Source organism: Stenella coeruleoalba (assembly GCF_951394435.1).
Source record: "Stenella coeruleoalba genome assembly, chromosome: 5".
NCBI lineage: Eukaryota > Metazoa > Chordata > Mammalia > Artiodactyla > Delphinidae > Stenella > Stenella coeruleoalba.
In genome coordinates this window covers 50,694,253-50,715,556 of record NC_137150.1, presented here as the reverse complement: position 1 = coordinate 50,715,556, position 21,304 = coordinate 50,694,253, and the positions used below count along the sequence as shown (strand labels likewise).

Sequence of the window (21,304 nt, the reverse complement as noted above, 5' to 3'; positions counted from 1 at the left end):
TGCTGCTCTGCCTTCGCACGCTGACTATGACTTCCGTGTGTCCCTCATGGGCTCTTCTTTCTGCTGCACTGTAAATGTAAGCCTGTTTCATGATTCTGCCCTCAAGCCTTCTCTAAGCTCTCCCTGTGCTCTACCCCATCCCCAAAGCTATCATACACTCCTACGATTCCAATGGTCACTCCGATGCACGTGCACTCCCCAGGTATATCTTGTTGCCCTCTCTCCACGGCACTGATCTATCAGGCACACTCAACCACCCACTTATTCGTCTTCCTGGATACCCTGCTAGTAAAACAAATTCCACATGTCTAAGAATGGCACTGAAGATACCGAGAGGACACAGACACAAACCTATTCTAGAGGAACTCACAGATTACCGGGAAAGACACAAACACAAGTAAATGGAGTACAATGTATTAAATACACGCAGAGCACAGTGAAGCTGTGGTACCACATGTAGTACCAGTGGTACCAAATGCCGTGGGGAGTATCCCAGTTGATGGGACAGAAATCAGGGCAGCCTGCCCAGAGGAAGCAACTCCTGAAAGGCGTCATCTGAGCCTGAAAGCCCAGTTAACCCGTGACACCTGATAGGCTGTAATGCCTGACTGATTTCGCTCTAGAATGGCTTTAGTATCCATCCTCTCCTTGCCACATCTGATGCCACCGCCCTAACTCTGATTCCCACAGCCTCTCGCCAGCCCTACAATAACAGATGCCAGAGGCTTGTCTCCCTGGGTCCATGCCCTTCTCACTGCAATGCACCTGCTGGCTGTTTGATCCTCCTGAAAGTACAGTCCTGATTATAAGAAACATAACTTCTTTGCTTATAAACTCTCAGTGGCAACCCACTCCTTACCGGATCAAGTGCAGACTCCCCAACCCAGCATCAAACACCCTACGCTTCTGCAAGTGCCCTACTGCGCCCGTAGTCCAGCAACACCTCATGGTTTTAGGTTTAGTCAAACTCAACTATGTGCCCCGAGGCATGTTTGGACCCTTCTGTTAAAAGGCCTCAGTATTTGAAACACATGAAGAATCAAGGTTTTCCAATTTAGCTAGAAAACACTCCAAAGAACTTTGGCTCTCTAAACTCAGATGAAAGCCTGAATCAACATTCTGAATTTTTCACTTGAATTTCAAAGCATCTGGCAAAATCAAACTTAAAACCTCACAATATCACTACTCCCACCAACATTTTTCCTTGCCATTATGCTTTGGACTTATTTTACTCAGCTAATATTTACGTACCTTTTTGAAATTTACCTGGAAAAATACTTTGAATTACTGAGGTTTTCAAAAATTATTATTATTACATTTACAAAGGTAAAGGGAAATTACCAAAAGAAAACTGTTCTGTAGCCTTAGCGGGTGGGGGAAGGGGTACTCCCGGAAATCGGGATGAATACCTAATTGCATCCCGAATATCTAAATGAAGAAGACATTTTGGTGGATGATGACTAAACAGAAGACTGCTGTTTTACATTTTCATGCTCCGTTAATAACAACACTATTTCACAGTTTGTGAGTAATCCGCAATGGAAAGGGGCCCTTTTGCTTACCTACTGTGTGGTAAAAGAAAAGCATGTTTGAAATACTTAAAAAAGCGCCATTTACGCTGAGAAATCCAGAAGACATACCTGTGGCTTCTCTATTCCCGAAAGAATGTCTTGCACCCTCTTTACTTCCAACTCATACTCTGCGTGGCAAAAAGAGGAAAAAAGAAAAACAGTTAATGCCATTAGAAGTCAGTAAGGTTGTCAAGTTCCTTTCCCAAGCCTTTAACAAGGGTTATCATGAAGTCAGTTGCCTGTTACCATGAACTTTTGGTACCACAAACATGATAATGAAAATCAGGAATGAGGATGTCTTTGGGGTAGGGATTTCACTGTGGTTGTGTTAACTTGCCACTATTATTGGTTTACATAGTCACAACGCTGACCAGATTAACACTGAACTCTACCTAATAATTCAACAGGCAACAGGGAACAGAGAACCCTAAGGAGGAGACAGGGGAGACCAGTGCAACTGAGAGAAGCTGAGAGCAATGAAGAGATGAGGTTGAAGACAGAGGCCGGTTCATGAAGGGCTGTGAGTTCAGATTTTTTAATTCAAGTTTTATTCTAAGTTTGATGAGCAACCACTAGAGTGTTAAGTGGAGGGACTGACATACTATTGAGTTTGAAAAGATCTGTTTGGTGTCTGCATGAATAATGGATATATGGAAGCTAAGAGTGGCAGCAGAAAGACCAGTCAGCACATTGCTACACTGGCCCAGGTGAAGGATGGAGCTAGCCGGCCGGGGCCGGGGGTGGTAGTAAAGATGCTAAAAATAGGTCTGGTTTTGGAGGTATAGGTGCTGAAGGGTTGGATATGATGGACATGGACGAGGGAATGAGAAGAATCAAGGCTAATTCCTCGTTTGGGGCTTAATCAACTGAAAGGATGGTGGTGTTTTTTAATAAGATGCGGAGATGGGCAAGTTTTGGGGTGCAGCAAGAATTGTTTTTGAGATGAAACAGGAAAAGTACTTGGAGCAGGGAGCATGGGGTGGGAAGGATGTGTAAAAGTAGGATAAATTTAATCTGTTTTGCTAAAAGAAACGTTTGACTTTCACGACCTGCTTGATGGAATCTAATTTTGAGTCTACAGATTTATTTAACTGTTCAACCAGGTTATGAGCTATATACCTAGAGATACTATGACTACCAAGACATGTCCTTGACCTCAAGATATTTCAAGTCGGGGGGGGGGGTGAGGGTGGGGGAAGGAATGGAAGCAAACAGGAGATTACAAAGTGACAGGCGCTGTGGTAAAGGCCCTCTAAGAGAGACCGCTCTAGAAGCTTCCTAGGAACCAACACCCAGCTGAGTCCTGTGGGCAAGCAGGCATTGGGAGGTGAAGGGGGAAGTGGACTAGGGGTGAGAGCAGGTTAGTAAGCCCAGCTCTTCACAGGCCGTTTATTCACAATGTTCAGGTCTAATTTCCAAGAATCCTACCTTAGCCCTCACCCCCTTGTCCCGGCTTCCCTCCCGTCATCGTCGTACCCTACTTAGCTCCTTCCCAGCAGTCATCAGAACTGGACATTAATTCTCCTGTCTAACTGTTCACTCGTTTATTATTTTTCTTTCCTACTAAAATGTAAGCTTCAGGAAGGCAGAGACACTAGAGGTCCAGAGCAGATATATTTTCTGTCAATAACCAGATAGTAAATATTTTAAATTTTGTGGGTCACGCAGAGGCCTCTGTCACACAGTCTTCTTTGTTCCTCTAGCCACTTAAAAGTGTAAGCCCCAGCTTAGTGGGTGAGGGACACAAAAAAGAGGCCACAGGGCAGGCTGCAGCTCCTGGCCCTGCTTTAGGACGTGCTCACCACTCAGCCCAGAGCGCCTCGCACAGTTCCTGCAGACTCACAGCTTGATACCTACTTGTTGACTCAGTCAATAAACCAAGCGTACGTAAAAAATAACAAGAACTTCTAGTTGGCTCCGCCCTGAACTTCAAAAGGATCGGTTCTTCGTTCTTCCCCACTGCATTCTGCTTAGTAGAAGCAGAATGTTTACTTTTATTTTGGTGAGAAAAAGAAAGGGGCTGGTGGCAATATCGTATTTTTTAAAACTGCAACTAAAAGAAAACTCACATTCAAAAGACTTAATGTCCCAAGCTCATTTATAATCATGTATTCGTGTTAAGATACAGATAACGGACTATACTTGTAAGTCAAAACATAGCCTCACATTTTCTGGGAACTCCTACTAAGTCAACTGTAAATACTGTGCATCTCAGAAGTTAGTTGTCAGTAAAAAACACATAAGCACAGTTGCAATAAATGAACTGGTTCACTTGTTAAAAACAATACTCTCTGAATCACTGGTTATTCCAGAGTTTGAAGCACCCGATGGTTTCAAACACTCACAGAGATACATTCAAACACTAGATACATTCAAACTGCTAGCTGAAGGAGGTCTTTATTGCCTTCTGCCATGACTGACATTTAAAGTGTCTCAGAAGGACAAGAAGCCAGATCCTATCCTTGAGGTAATAAAAGTTTAGACTAGAACAGAGATGATCGCCTATCCAACAAAGAAAGAAGAGAAGAATTGAAGAGCTCTCCGAAGGAAGAATCCTCCGGACCATTACCAGACATACGGCATGAAAGAAAGGGGAGTTAAAAAAAAAAAAAATTTGAAGACCTCCTCCCCACAGCCAGCTTTCAAACACACACGGATGATAGAAGAAATGGTTATGCTTTTGACAGAAAAAGGAAAAATGGGAAAGGAGGTTGAATTAGAAGGTGGGGAGGATGGAATCTGCTTAAAACTGAAAAAAATGGGTTTTGGGTAAGAGCCAGACATACAAGTGAAAGGCTCTGACTGAAATTAAAAACAACTAAACAGGGCTTCCCTGGTGGCACAGTGGTTAAGAATCCGCCTGCCAATGCAGGGGACATGGGCTCGATCCCTGGTCCGGGAAGATCCCCCATGCCGCAGAGCAACTAAGCCCGTGCGCCACAACTACTGAGCCTGCGCTCTACAGCCCGCGAGCCACAACTACTGAGCCCACGCGCCTAGAGCCCGTGCTCCGCAACAAGAGGAGCCACCGCAATGAGAAGCCCACACCACAACGAACAGTAGCCCCCGCTCGCCACAACTAGAGAAAGCCCGCGTGCAGCAACGAAGACCCAACGCAGCCAAAAATCAATAAATAAAACTAAAACAAAAAACAAAGGAAACCCAACTGAACAACTTCCAAACAGAGGTCAGGACTTGCCTTGTCTGTCTCACTGTAATAACAAAAGCTGCTATTTTCTGAGCACCTAGATATATGCTGGTCAGGCACCATCACCTTGCTGATTTTTACAGCCTCCTTGGCAAGATGGACATTCTCTGCTCCATTTTACCGCAGGAGGCAGGGCTGCAGTCTATTCTGCACATCACAGTTTCGTGTCCAGTTCGGAGCACAGTATCTGCAAGGTGTCTTTGTCGACCGAGGAATGAGGCTGAGGGACAAACGAGGAGGTTTCCCCAGGACCACAAGTCTAGTACATGTCCCAAAGCAAGCAGAGCCTCTGGCTGCATCATGACGAACTAGGAGTCATGAGGGAGAGCGAGAGGGAGGGGCAGAAGGCTGGGACTGGCGGGGTGTTTGCCCTGAGGCGGACGGGAGAAAGGAGGTGGCAGCAGAGACCCCCTAAGTCCCAGGAGAGGGTTTGTGTTCTTGGGTTTCTTTCTTAAACTCTGAAAAAGCTGTCAAATGAATAGAGCAAAGGCATTTGGATCTGGGGACAAGGCATGTGAGGAAAGGAAGAACAAGAAAAAGTAGGCCATGAATGGAGCCAGATAAACAAAGGATTCTGCAAAGATCAAAAATAAAGAGGGCAGGGCCTGAGGAGGAAAGGCAGTGACAGGACAGCCACTACCCTATTATATCAAGAGAAATGTGGTATCAAAGCCAGACTGGATTCCTTCTTTCTTTCAAGGTTCTGCATTGTGACTACGGCAAAAGAAGAGGAAAATGCATTCACACCACATTTATGTAACGCTTTCCCATTTGTGCTACCGCAGACTAAGAGAAAAAAAAGCAAATAAATGCCAGGCACACACTTTGCACAAACAAGAGCGAAAATAAAATTTGTTTAACTGAGCTAAAGTGACAGTTACTTACCACACATAAAATATACTCTTGTGTGAAAGCTAACTTTCTGGTATGAAAATGCCAAAATGCACAATTCCACTACCTAAATAACTGAGTTAACTCAGACCTTGGCCCACCTCTCCCTAAGCCAGATTTAACTGTGCCTCGGAGTAGTCTATGAATTATTACCCTTTCCATAAAACAGAGACCAGCTCTACAGAGTACATTTCGCAGTTGGACCAGGCTTCTGCCTGCTCACGTGCTCTCTTTTTCTCAGTCTCTGTCTCTGTCCCTGTCTCACAGACACACCATGAGTGTGTGCAAAGGAGAAAAAAATTAGAAAGCTAACCAATCCCCTCACAAAAATTAACAAAACAAGAAAGAACAGTTCTGGTGATGTGCCGTTAGGATACCTTTTATATCAAGTTTAAAAAGAAACTACGCCTTGTTTGTTTTTGTCCTCCCCTGACCCCCAAGAGTTTGGTGTGTGCCAACCGAATGAGACTGTCCAGAAGAGGAAGAAATGCGAGGCTGTAGGGCAAGGTGCTCTTTCTTCACTATCGGGGCTGCCTTCCTCCCTCTGGTTTTGCAGCAGGTAAATTTATCCAGAGGCAAATCTTATAAGCCAACTTTCTTTCTTCCCACATTGAAGCTGCCATGAGGTGAGCAATCAAATTAAAACCACTTTTCCACCTGCTTCAATTTTGTTTGTGACCATGGCTCAAGTGGGCAGACATGACGACCCACCTTTTATATCACCACCTCCTTAATATTTGAAAGTCTTTCCCCTGTGGTGAAGACTCTGATCAGTAAAAAAGGATTATAGGGCGCTCCCGGGACAGCTTTCCAAACAGAGGGGGGCAGGGAGCATTTTATTTTGTAGATATAGACACACTGGGGGTAGGGAATTTCTTGAAAAGGGATTAAGATGGAAGCCTCTTGTTTAAACATGCCCCAATTGAGGTGAAAACTACCCTATTTGGACATGCCAAAAAAAAAAAAAAAAGGAAGGAGAGATTCAGTTCAGCAACTTATACCCTTCCTCCCTCCTAAACGCACATCTCCACCCAAGAAAATAGAGCATTTTTAGCACAGGGAAGGCTAAAATAAAAATACACTAGCAAAGCAAATACATTATTTTGAAAAAGGACAAAAAAACCCACAAAAACCCTACGCACGTAGACGGAATATGTGTCACGTGAAATTTAAACTTTCCACAAATAATGGTTTTCATGTTTGCTCCAAAAAGAACTGTAAGTTCACACTGTCTGTATAACTGTAAGGCCTAAACTAATTAAAATATCCCACTTTGTAAACACAACTTACTTCTTTGGCTTGTTTCACTGTTTTCCTTCTTAGAAAAGAAACAGAGCTAGACACTTAGCTGCTAGCTATAGAATGCATTTATGGTTGTGACAGCAGCCCCTTCATTCCAATGAAATGACATCAGCATTATTTCTCTGTAACCCTTCTGTCTAGTTCTCATCCACAGGGTTCATTTACAGATATGCCCAGCATAACATAACATGCTTTCTCAGATTTGCCAAGGAGCTGACTTAGCTACTCTCTTTCAAAATTATATATAATAAACTAAGGGTGTGGAAAATACACGACTTCTGGTCGTGTCCATTTTTAAGAGGCTTAAAATCAATAGCAAACCCTCAATATAAGAACTAAATGAACAGAAAAAAACAGTACTTTGGGATGAAAAAGAAAAAAAAAGTGGCTCAATAATAGGGACAAACTGGATATCTAGACAATGCCTACCAATGCTGATGAGAATAAATGAAGGTAAAGGAAAGACAGTTTACGAATGCTTGCTGAATTGCTTTTCTAATCAGAAAAATAAATCTATCATCTTCATTTTTAAAATATTACTCATCCTGGGGAAAAAAGAGGAATCAATAGTTGCATACGAAAGTCAGATTAACTACCTAACAATCTCCATTTAGTGATTATGATCCACAGTTAGCGGCGCTAAATACAAACATTAAAAATGTATAAAATCACAAGGAATAAATTCACATAATATAAAGACAATGCAGTTAATCCCCAAAGACAAATATGCCAGAAATACCTTCAGATATCAATCATCCTGATGCTAAAAATGCAAAGACAAACATCTTTCTAGCCATTTAGCTGGTTAAGTGGTTACACTATTTGAAATCCTGAAAGACAGACAAGGGAATACCAGACTCTCAACAGTGAAAAGAAAGCAGCAGGTAGGCGAACATACGTTGTGGGAAGTTGCCTTCCAGTCTAGGAAAATATTTTCAAGAGCAACATGGGTTCCAGACAGATTCTGGAACCTTAGAGAAAGCAGAAGAGGAGAGATGAATTCCTTTTGCAGCTGGAGTGGCCAGCTGGATAGGAGGGAAGGCCAGAGAATGTAAATGGGACAAGGGAGGCTGATTTCCTCTGAGCTTTTGTTGCTATTTCTGGAATTCAGAAGAAAGAGTGATCTTCTGTCCTAGCCCAAGATCTGAGCAAAGCCCTGCTAGGAACTTTCATATTAGTTTATCCATAGGCAAAATGGGTCCCATTCGGGCAACAGCTGTACTACACTTCAGTTAATAAGATACAAAAGTGCGAGGTCTGGGCTTTAATAAAAAGCGAAAGCACCAGATCCGTTACCCTTGCTGAACCCCAGGTCTCAAGTTTCTCTCTCAACCTCCTCCTGTGATGCCAACTAAATTGGATTCTACCTAAAATACTAGGAGAATCTATGCTCACTTCTGTCAAATTCTCTAAGAAAAGTTCTCCTGTTTACTTCACAAGGCAAAAATCATATAGGCACATGGAACTGGACAGAAGCAGCTAGCATTTTTAAGAACAGCAAATTATATAGGAATGAAAAACCCACAAAAATGGATAAAGTATGAGGTAGATATGCTTGCCTGGCAAGCCTGACTCTAGCACTAGACCTATTCTTTCCTTCCCTCTGCATGTTTGAACTGTGTCACTGGCTAACTGAACCCTAACCTGTGCCAGATATAGCTCTTTTATTTTGGGGGAAGGCTCGGCTCCATGATTACCCAGAAAGACCCGGTACCCTCCCTGGGTGTATAACAGGAAAGCAATCGCTTAAACACAGGATAGAACAACTTACAAAGGTAATTAAAGTTTATACCCTACTTTCTGCACTGGCATCTATAAACGTTTCCACAAAATGTTTTTTCATTAAGGTTTGGCATGTCACATTGAAAAATTTTCAAGTAGCTTATTCAATACTTTTGCAAGACCGTTCAACTGATTTTGCAAGGCAGAATCCAGACAGCACAATTTTGTAACACATTAAATCTGAAAGAGAATTTTAATATTTATACCACCTATCGAGCAAGTTCTGAACAGTTTTTACACCCACATTTTAAAATTTGATGTCTCACATGACGAAATTATATGCATTTGGGGATGAGGACAGAATTCAGTCTATGGCCAAAGAACCCAGTGAAGCTCATCAGTTGATATAGGAATCAAATCCAGTACTAACTTCATGTGCTAGGGCTCGAAATAACTCACCAGAGTTCTGACATATGGAAATAGCATTACTATTCATGGTACAGCCTACCTCAGCCAGGAAATCAACAAATGCATATAGTCATCTGGCAGGTAATGTCAGTGAGTAAAAGATGGTGGACATATCAGGCAAAAGGGAAGGGTAAAGACTGTGGAAAACAGAAAATGCCTTCACCCTATCTAAAGGAGGCAGCTGTTATGTAGCCAATCAATTATTGCCAAGCAGGATCTAAGGAGTCTCAGGCTGACAGACTGCCATTTTTCCAGAGAATGTGGAAATGAAAATTTTTCTGTGAAATTTCCTGATGTGTAAAAATATATATTTTGAAACCTTTTTAATCTATAGAAAAGTGAAGGAACAGTATTATGAGCAGCCATATGCCCTTCACCTACACTGACCAATTATTAACATTTTGCTATACTTGTATGTTCACATTTTCTCTCTCTATACACACACACGTACACACATTTTTTTCCAGAACTATTTGAAGTTATTGATCTTATGACAGTTCACCCCAAAAACTTCAGCATGTATTTCCTAAAAGCAAGGACCTTCTTGTTGGTGTGATGATGTAACCACAACATCACACCAAGAGACTTAACACTGACAGAATAAAATCTAATCTATATTACATGTTCGAATTGCCCCGGTCATTCCAATATGTCTTTAATGTTCCCCCCCAACCCCAAGTCCAGGGTCCAATCAAGGAACATGTGTTGCATTAGTCTCCTCTAATCTAGAATAAAAATCTCCTATATTTTTTGTCTTGCTAAAGTTAATATTTTTGAAGTGTCCAGACCAGTTTTTTTTTTTTAATTAATTTATTTTTATTTTTGGCTGCGTTGGGTCTTGGTTGCTGCACACGGGCTTTCTCTAGTTGCAGCAAGCGGGCTCCTCATTGTGGTGGCTTCTCTTTGTTGCAGAGCACGGGCTCTAGGTGCACGGGCTTCAGTAGTTGCAGCATGTGGGCTCTAGAACGCAGGCTCAGTAGTTGTGGCGCACGGGCTTAGTTGCTCCGAGGCATGTGGGATCTTCCCGGACCAGGGAGCAAACCCATGTCCCCCGCGCTGGCAGGCGGATTCTTAACCACTGCGCCACCAGGGAAGTCCCCAGACCAGTTTTCTTATAACGTATACAACTACCTGGATTGTGTGACTATTTCCTCATAATTAGATTCAGGCTAAAAATGTTTATCAAGAGCTCTGTATGGATGTACTTCCCATTCCCCCACTTAAGGAAGCACACAGTGCCAATTTGCACCTTCTGGTGATACTCAGCCCTTCGATCACTTAGTTCTATTATTATGTGACCTACTTCCCTGTTGTTAAGGCGCCCTCTTCCCCTTTCACCTGATGGTTAAACACTAATATCTTTGCCAGAAGATATTACTATATTGATACTTGTAAGATGGTGATATTCCTAATTCTATCATTCCTTCTATGTTAATTAGTTCCCTCTCTCACATTAATTATCTATGAAGTCACGGATTATTTTTTCCACTCAATAAAACTTGTCATACTCTTTGCCATCATTCTTTTGAATGCTAAAACTCTCTCAAATATAGCCAGTAGGAGAGCCTTCAAGCTGTCTTCTGTGCCCCTTTGTTCATTTCCTTCAGGCTTCTGTTTGGAACACCTGTTAAATATTCTGGTTTAAGATCACTTGGCCAACTGTGCGAAAATGTGCAGACTGCAGGTGACAGATTTTATGAGCATTAAGTAGAATTTATCCAAAAGTTTTGGATTTGTCAAAAGCCACTACTGCTCAAGAACTTTCTTATTTAAATGTGACTAGGAAGAAAAAAACCCCATCTATTTCTCGTTTCTGTATCTTTTAGAAATTAAAGTTAAAACAAACCAATAACCCAAAGAACCATCCTAAATGACATTTTAAAATACAGCAGACTTGAACTCCAGAAACTCAAACATGAGTCATGGTAAACTTTGAGTAGAAAAACACAGAATACATATGGCTCTTCTTGGATTATATAATTTCTGCTCTCAATTTCATCTGGCCATGTTTTATTTCTCGTTCTTCCCAATCAACATTTCCTTTAAAACATAGATAATCGAAAGAGACAGCACCATCTGCCCCAATCCAGAAAAGAAAGTGGACTGTATTCTAAACGCATCAAACTGAGAAAAAAAATGAAAATGAAAAGTTAGACTGGTCCAGAGAGCAGGAAACATCTACATGGAGAATGCTATCTATGAGAAATTTTTCTCCAGAATTGGGATCATTTTGAGGGTCAGAAGCCCTCTACTCTTAAAGGTTTTCCTTTTGTTCTCCAAAACATGTATAATAGAGCAGACATTCCACAAATCTAAGGTCAATGCGAAAGAAGTCTTAAGTTGTTCACAAGCAAACTGAAGTCATATGGCACTGATCTTGCTATCTCATTCTAAGTCTTTCATAAAATGAAATTATTTGGAATTAAAATTTTTCAGTTTTCTGTATAAAATAAAGGACTCTCTTGAGCCATGCAGATGACATCTCTGTTGTCCAAATGGGCTGCCCTTGTTGTTCAAAACAGGAAAGTCATGCGCCTATTAATAATGTGTTCTGCATGTATACTTAAATATCAGTTAAAAGGTCTGAGAACTGGAATATTACATTTATACCCCAAACCAGCTCAATAAATGGCACACTTTACCAGCCACATTTTAAAGTCTGCAGATGATAAATCATGCTCACCTGGGCTCCATATCCTAACAGCTGAGGTATGTAACTCCTGGACTACAGTGAGCGCATCAGGCTCCCGGGGAAAACCCATGAGCAAAAGTAGCCATTTGGGTCATGTATCAAACTGGACAAGAAATAAAAATGCTCTAGATGAAAATATAAAAGTTGGCACAGAAGAAAAAAACCCAGAAGAGATGAAAAAAAGAGAAAAGAAAAAGAGGGGCAGCAAAAGAGGAATGAGTGACAGAGATAAAAAGATTTCAAACATGGCTCTCAGCAATTAACATTGACAATTTTTTATCCAGCTAATTGATTTTAAAATAATTTCCTAGAGCTTATAGTGATAAAATTTCTATTACAAGACATCAAAATGTAAAAGGTTAATTTGTGAGAAACCTTTTCGTTACCCAAGGGTGAAAGGACAGTACAGAGTCTATCCCTTCCCTCCTGGTCCAGCTCGCTCTTCTCATCCTTCATGCCTCTGCTGAGCGATCAATTCTTCCAGGCAGTGTTGCCCTTATCACCCACCACCTGCAATGGTCCTCTTTGTAGGATCTCCCCTAACATCCCATCCTCCTCTCCATATTTAAGTATATATCCCACTGCGTGTTCTTGTTCACAGTACAGCTGAACCTTGAATAACGTGGGGATTAGCAGGGCCGACCCTTCCTTTAGTTGAAAATGCATGTATAACTTATAGTCAGTCGTCCCTCCATAAATGCAGTTCCTCCATCAACGCAGATTCAAGCAACCACAGATCGTGTAGTACTATGGTATTTATAGTATTTACTACTGAAAAAAATCCGGACCTGAGAAGTTCAAACCCATGTTGCTCAAGGGTCAACTGTATAGCCTCCGCTTCTCCAAACAAGGCAAGGGTAAGCTTCATGAGTACAGGAATCACATCACTGCTATGTGTCATTGATCCCCCAGTACCTAGTACCTGCACAGGAGTATGTCTTGAATGTATGACTGAATAAATGGTCAGAGACCACTTATGCACAAATGCACCTACTGTGCTTTTATTCTCTGAATATTTAGAAACAAGCACATGACAGACGCCATGGTGGAGAAAGTTAAAAGGGATGACATCTTGATAGATCACGATATTACATCAAATAACACATTATGATAAACCTGTGTCAAAGGTCTATATACATCTCCATTTTTGCATAGGAATTCAGTATGCACATACTAAATTAATTCAGTAAGAATCCTAAAGTTGATGCAGATTAGAAATATTTCAACAGCCAAAGCTAACAGTCTGCCTGGCAAAAAAAAAATCTCTCAATAAAGCCATCACGCTTGCTGTGATGATAAAAATGCAACTGAGCACGTTAACTAATTAAGCAATTGAGAATTCCTGGATCTCACTCTGGATAGTATCCTGAAGAAGAATGGAGCATTTTACCTACTAGTGGTAACCTTTTAATCTGCTACATACTAATCTCATTTCAGAAAATTAAATCAGAATGCACAAAGTTGTTTTTAGAGGCTAAAATGCCTTGGTTTTGTTTAGCCAAGTTAGCTGTTTTCCAGCTTCCCTGTTCCACAATAGTTTTTTTGTGTGTACAAATCATGCATCTCTAAAGAACCATTTGAGATGACTCTATTATGCCTATTTACCGATTAATTACTCAGCCAAATAGGAAAGTCTGACCTGCAAAAGTATTTGCAAGTCTCCCTTTTTGCAATCTTAATGCATGCTTCCAACTGGCCTGACTACCCTTTCTCCTTTCTGCCTTGGAGTATGTGACTGTCTGGTTGCCTTTCTTCCCATAATTAACAGTCCTCCAATTGCAATCCCAGTGAACGAAAAACTTGGCATTCTCCATTGAGCGATCTCCTTCTTTGCACTGCCCTCTATCCCAGGCCCACAAAGTCACACTTGGACTTTACTGTGGACTCCGTCTTTATGGCTTACTACCTATAGTAAGCAGTCTAGCAGTTAGACACTTTGAGTAAAACACTGCCATTGGCTCAAAACTTCCAAGCAAGAGTCTATTTACTCTCTAGCAAAAGACTAATTTAGAATGCTTTGACCCTGCTGGCAACAGCAATTCAACTCACCCATTCCTGCGAAGCTTTCCTAATAACTTCCCAAACAACACTCTACAACTAAGAGTCAAACAGAAAGATGCCCTAAGAGATAGTAACCGGAATGGTGTATATGGTGTATACAACAGTTCCATCTAATTCCTCCAGAGTAAAAGATGTATCTTTTCACTTGCAAATTCACCATACGGAATGAAAACACGGTTGGGTATTAAGTTTTAGGTTTTAAAGAAGGAAAGTGCGCTTTTTTTCCTATCAATGTGCCCACCAGAATAAAACTGTACTAAAATATTTTGAATACACAGAGCAATTTGAAGAATTATAAACTACAGTATATCACTTATAATTAGATAGCCCTCTGTAATGTATTGTTATGGGCTGAATTGTATTCCCCTCAAAATCCATATATTGAAGTCTTAACCCCCAGTACCTCAGATCTGACTGTATTTGGAGACAGTGTCTTTACGAGGTAATTAAGTTAAAATAAGGTCATTATGGTAGACCCTATGTGACTAATGTCTTTATAAGAGGAGGAAACTTAGATAGAGACACATATAGAGGGAAGATGATGTGAAGACAAAGGGAAGAATCAGCCATCCACAAGCCAAGGAGAGAAACCTGGAGCAAATCCTTCCCTCATGGTCCTCAGAAACAATCAACCTTGTAGACACTTTGATCTCAGATTTCTAGCCTCCAGAAACTATGAGAAAGTTAAGTATCTGTTACTTAAGCCACCCAGTTTGTGGTACTTTGTTATGGCAGCCGTCGTAATCTAATAAGTGTATCATATATGGAAATATTCAGTATTATTATACCCATTTACTAGATATGGATCCTACAAACTAGGAATTTTCAGAATTTGGTCAATACACACAAGGCAAATCTAGAAGAACCCAGTGTTAACCCCAGGTCTTCTAATTCTTGGCCTAATTCTTTTTCTTCTTAGGGGGCCTCCAAAACCTCCTTTCACCCAGCCATCCCCTCCACCTAAGGGAACAAGGGAAGGGTAGGGAGAACAATTTTACTTATGATAGATGTACAAATCTATCAGCTTGAAGGGATTGCTAAACTACTTGGTTCAGTACAAAATAATTACAGTGGAAGTTAAAATGTGTTTATACTACTTGCTTTATAAGAGGTCATATCCAATTACAGAAGGCCAATTTAGAAGTCCAAAAAAGAAGCGACTGAAAATCATTTGAAAAGCTGATCCAAAAAAAGACCACTTCCTATGACAATTCTACTACTTCGTGCCAACGCATCAGTAACACAATATGCTCTTCCCTTTCTCCCCACGTATAGAAATATATCATTCAGGATGTTCTGAGGCTAGAATACTATTATGCAGTAATTGCTTCCAAAACACATGTTACAATATTTTTGCAGCTGACTGTGGCTTTACAGAAGCAGCACATACTGGCTCCAAAAGAACAGAGACTATGATGGACCAAAAACTACAGCTGTTTGCTGTGCAGCACCACCTGAAATATCTGTGTGTTGTTTTCTTCCCCACCAGCTAGTACAGAGTGTATCCAGACTACTCACTTATTTATGGCTCCAGCTGTTTTTCTGTATTTTCAGACATTCTGCAACGGCTTGAGTGAAGCAGCCATTTTTCTCAAGTCTTTCAGTAAGGATAAAGAACTGCTAAGAGTATAGTGGGTACTAATTCTGTCCTTAGATAAAGTAACAGCCATTAAGGTATAAATTAATATCTTTAAATTAGTAGAATAAAGGTCCTAGTTTGACCTTCTTAACAGTTACTGAGCAGAAGCCTCACAAACACTTCCCTTTGTGTAGGAGACACCAATCTACCAGGAAGTGCAGGAAAGTGCGTTTCTGGGGAGCTTACAGTTGCTCTACGCACATACAAGACGCCCATATAACAACGAGCCAGAACAAAGAGGGAGGAGGACATGGGGAAAGCGGGGCAGTGGGCTGTGATTAGGCGGCACAGCAGTTGAAGGCGGCTGGTCCAGGTGACTTGTCTGACTGCATAACAAAAGAATTTCTAACGAAAGGGACACAGAAAAAGAGCTGCAGAAACTGATTGGCAAGTTTCTTTAAGCCGCAAACGGATGAACTGTTTAGCTGTAATTACTGTGAACTAGTCTTCATCATAATGTAATTATACTATATTATTAGTGTTATTGTGAAGTAGTCTTCATGTCTACATTTTGAATGAAATGTACAAGTCTTATTCTCTCCTCCCTATCTACTGAGCTTCTCACAGTACATTATTAAAGAGTGGTTACTGAAATGCAATTGAGTAAGAAATTGCATGACCAGAATTATAAATGCTTTCATCTAAGTGAGTGACCTATTAAGGCTCATCATTTACAACAATTAAAGTATCACACTGACTAGGGTTATATTCCAGCAGGATAAAGCGAAATGAACTAGAGAAAAAGCAAATAGGTTTTGTGCAGATTTGGCTTTAAAGCCACCTAAGATTGTGAAATTATAAGCATTCCATCTGCTCACCAGCTGTGGTCTCTAATCCTCTTTAATAACTTCAGCTTGCACGACTCCATGAGAACCCAGGCATCTTCCAAATTTCACTTTACATTAGTTGCCAGGATTGATTTTTAGACACCAGCCTCCAGTGAAAGCAGCGTAAAGTTGATTTCGCTGGCAGGTGTTAATTTTCAGAAGAGTGAAAGGAAGTGGGAAGAGAGACTGAGAATGGAAAGAAAGAAATTAGGGAGGTTCCAAGATCATCACATTGAGTTTTGAGGGTCCTATGCTCTCTAGCAAAGCCCAAAAGCTCAAATTAAGAATATTCACCTGAAATGTGAAATTAAAAATTCCCTAAAACTTGTCAAAGGCAACATCTAAAATAAAGATATATCCAGCTGTCCCTAGAATGAGGTTATGTCTTCTGGAGAAGTCAGTCCTTTTCCCCACGGCAATCCGTGACTTCTGCCTTTTGGGCACCGACTAGAGATAGGGTCACAGCACTGTGAACTGTTCCCCACTGTAACAAAGCTCAGCTACTTTTTCCTTAAGGTATCTTTTTTGTTTTTACTAAAGTTGATTTACAACATTATATTAATTTCAGGTGTATAGCATAGTGATTCAGTATTTTTACAGATTATACTCCATTAAAAGTTATTACAAGATAATGGCTATAACTCCCTGTGCTATATGTAATATCCTTGTTGCTTATCTGTTTTATACATGGAAGTTTGTATCTCTTAATCCCATAGCCCTATCTTGCTCCTCCCCTCTTCCCTCTCCTCGCTGGTAGCCATTAGTTTGTTTTCTCTATAAGGTACATAGGGCAGTTTCTAGCTAGGCTCCATACAGGTGGTCACCATAGCTTAATTCAGGAATAGTAAAGGTGTGTTATTAAAGAAAATACCCAAATGTTACTAAAGTTGCAAGCAGGTCTCACAGTCATGTTTTATTACTTTTATAGTCAGATATCTTTCCGACTCCCACCCTCACACAGTTACTGTCGAGAAAGTAAGAGAAGAAATGATTCCTTTCTAACTCAAGCTTGGCAACAACCTGATTGCCAGGCAAACACAGGTTTACAACATGTCCTCTATCATTAGTTCAGACTGCTGAAAGTTTTTGAGAAAAGCTGGAATTAGGGGTCTATGCTTAAGCCCAATAGTGATCGGCACCCCAGTGACAGTATCAGAAGCACGAGGATTTGTTTCCTACTCAGATGTGTTCTACCAGAACAAGCTTATCTTCTAGGCTACAAATCACAGAGGCTTCCTTTCTTAGAATGCAACCTTTAAGGGGCTCTCTAAGCCAAGATGACAGAATCCATCCTTGTTCCAAAATGTCAATGTATCAATATCGTCTGGTAGAGAATGCTTTCATTAGTGGGATAGAATCTCCACTAATAATTCTCAAAGAAGAATCTGTTGTTCTGTCTCTCGTTCTATTAACACTTAGAAGGTGATGGAACCCCATTTTTATTTCTGGCACAGACCTGAAGTTTACTTAACTTCCCTCCTAAGAGCATGGTGACCAGTCGAGTTAGCCCTGGCTGGAAGAGCCAAGTGGGAGCAAACAGGCAAACAGTCCCTAGGACGAGTACAAAGTGGTCAAAAAGTCAGGTTTCATGACGTTTCCCAACAATCAGAAAAGAATATTTTCATCTCATCTTTCAACAGAATAAGAGCATACAAAACCATTCTGAGTGCCAAAAGTAATGAGTAATACAAAAGTTATTGTACCATTTTTTAAAATGCTCTAATATAAAAGCACTAAGAGAATCAGACTACTAGGGGCTATTGTCTGAAAAACATCCCCAAGCTATGGGAGAAATCAATAGTTTAAAACTAAAGATTGAGTCAGATTCCATGTTAAAACCTGGTCTAATATTCCAAAATGCCTTTATTGCCATGCAGTCAAGAGTATCCAAGTGAAGTTTTAATTCCATGAATTACATGAAATTTACATTTATTCAATGTAAATTGCATAGGGGAAAACACAAAGTCCAGATTCTGCCTAAGGGTGAACAAGCCAATGGTAACAGAAATAATACTGGACTGCCAAAATTGACTCTGCAACCACAAAAAAAGGCTAATTCCTACTGAACACAAATGGGGGAAACAGTGGTAAAAGTTTATAACATTTATTCGGTGGGAAGGAAATATAAGACTTCATTTATAGGGAAGTCCTTCATCTGTGAGGATGAAATGAGCTCAGCAAAAAATTCTTACCTGGCAGTTCAGTTCTTCAAAAAAACCTTTTGTGCTCCGTACTGTGCAATTCTGGCATACAAACATGCGTGATAGCTATCTGGTAACTCTTTCCAACTGCAATGGAATTCTGTATTTTAACCCGAGCCTTATAAAATGAAAATTTTAAAATAAAAAGTAAATTCAGCAATTCATATTGCCTATAAAAATGTTTGGAAGTCCCTTTGAATGAGCTCTGCACTTGAACCTCTGACAAGCCTAATCTGTTTCCAATACATTCAAGGGGTGAACTCTGGTGGGACAATACAGACAGCATACATACCCATGAACAAACAGGATGAGGTCAGTTAGTGCCACGAAGAACATGTTTTAAAGGGTGATAGGATGGAGTAGTCTGCGAAGGCCTCTCTGACTGAAGCATCTGCGCTACTCCAGGAAAGATGAGGAGGACCCTACCTTACAAAGAGCAAGAGAACTCTGGAGGCAGAGGTAACAGAAAGCGTGAAGGCGGGAAGGGCCTGGCATCTTAGAGGACTGGTAAGGAAGCCTGCGTCCAGAGCACAGGGAGCTGGAACAGGGCTCGGAGGAGCTGAGGCAGCAGTCAGCTGACACAGACTTGGTCACCGGGGTAAAGAGTCTGTACTGTATGCTAAGTTCGAAAGGAAAACGTGGCGAGTTTTATTTAACAAGATCACCTGGCTGCTGTGTGGAGAATGAATTGTGAGGGAACAAAGGTTAAAGGAGAGAGACTAGCTCAGGGGACAAAATCTCTATGAAAGTATACATGCACACAAACATTAAAAAGTAAGCACTGATAAGGGAAATCTCTGTACCTTCTCAATTTTGCCATGAACCTAGAACCGCTCTAAAAAAATCTGTCTTAAAATGAAAACAAGCGCTACAATAATACTGGAAATTATGAGGAGAGTCACATTTAATGAGATATGTTTTGGATATACAGAAATTTATCACAATACTTTTCTAGATCTAGGTCCAAGAAGAGTAGCAACTCAAGTGACCAAGAACATGTATTTGATGAAATGTCTAATGGAAAAGCACAGCTTTGTACCATACTTGCTCTACAATCTAAAGAATCCAGAACATGAGGTGGTGGATCATGATATGCACTCTTCCCTGTAGTCTGAAGCTATCCTTGTTTCAAACACTGCTGATCAGAGATATATTGTAATGTAGACTGTAACATCATTCTAGACAGCAAGTAATACCAAAAGCAGTAAGTCATAGTCTCTACATTTAAGATTTGAATGTATTTCCATGAATGTTGTGACTCACAAAAAAAGCCAAATTCTACTAAATGGAAAACGTATTGCAGTCTCTAGAGCTGCTCTCAAACAGTAAAAGAATTTACCAGACATACTTAAACAGTCTTCCCAAAGCCCTTTATTTTTCTCATTTAAATTGGTTCCAAAAGGAACTGGCAAGGGCATAGTATATGCTGTAAGTGATTGATACTCTTATGGAAAAAACACGTAAATAGCTAAAACTAAAGGCTCATGACTATGGGTACAGTTAAATGGCTTAAATGAGACAGAGTTAATGTTTTAAATTCATTGAAAATAAGACCAGGGAAGCTGTTCAAGAAAGGTAACATGATGTGACCCCCCTCAGTTGCTTTCTCCCCTCATTAAGGTCCTAGCAATATCACAAGAGTTGATTATATGGCTAAACTAGCATATCTAGTGGCTTGAACATAAGGAAGACTGTGATCCGCATGACTAGTACTTTATCCTCCATATCATGGCAGCTGTACCTGCTGTCTTTTTTTTTTTTAATTTATTTATTTTTGGCTGTGCCGGGCCTTTGCTGCCGCATGTGGGCTTTCTTTAGTTGCGGTGAGTGGGGGCTACTCTTCCTTGCGGTGTGCGGGCTTTCTCATTGTGGTGGCTTCTCTTGTTGCGGAGCAGGGGCTCTAGGCACGCAGGCTTCAGTAGTTGTGGCACGCAGGCTCAGTACTTGTGGCTCGCGGGCTCTAGAGCACAGGCTCAGTAGTTGTGGTGCACAGGCTTAGCTGCTCCGCAGCATGAGAGATCTTCCCGGACTAGGGCTTGAACCCGTGTCCCAGGCATTGGCAGGCGGATTCTTAACCACTGTGCCACCAGGGAAGTCCCCCTGCTCTCTGCTGTCTTTTTTCATTTACCATCTTGGCTGATACTATATAATCCAGCTGAGTTCTCATGTTTGGCTAAAACTTTTTTTTCCCTACTTTTTCTTTCATCTTCACTTACACAACCTGGGCTCTGTACCTCAACTTTATTACTCTCATCAATGAGATATAAACAGATACAGTTCTGACAAATTTGTTCATCCAAGCAATAATTTGCTGATGTTTATACAGTGACATAAACTTAACTTTGATATATATTTCCTACCAAGTTTCACAGAATCACAGAATTCTGTTAGAGGAAAGAATCTTAACTGATTTCAAGTACTATCTTGTATTGTATGTACTTAAAATCTTCTGTGTCTATTTTAGGCATAACACCCACACGAGGGTATAAAAGGAAATCTGTAAGACACAAGTTTCATTACACAGGCAATAATTATTAAAAACACAGCAAGGCAGATAAGAGGGTTTAGAATTTATCGCTCATATGATACCTTGGGGTCCTTATAACTCTTCTTCAAAATTAAACTAATTATTAGACCTCACCTAGATATAGCCATCAAGGAAAGGACACATGTAATCAATCTATAGCATTAGCAATCCAGTCAATATCCAACAAGCATCAGC

The 21,304-nt window shown here is 40.7% G+C and overlaps 1 protein-coding gene across 9 annotated transcripts in view; it reads right to left on the bottom strand.

Moving 5' to 3' along the window:
* The window catches only part of FNDC3B (fibronectin type III domain containing 3B), a 468,247-nt gene that overhangs the window by 106,661 nt on the left and 340,282 nt on the right, over nucleotides 1-21,304 (bottom strand). For all 9 annotated transcript variants that reach the window (XM_079921937.1, XM_079921936.1, XM_079921939.1 and 6 more), the window contains one exon: nucleotides 1,641-1,699. In XM_079921937.1, the coding sequence (XP_079778063.1) occupies nucleotides 1,641-1,699 (59 nt within the window). The remainder of the gene's footprint in view (nucleotides 1-1,640; nucleotides 1,700-21,304) is intronic.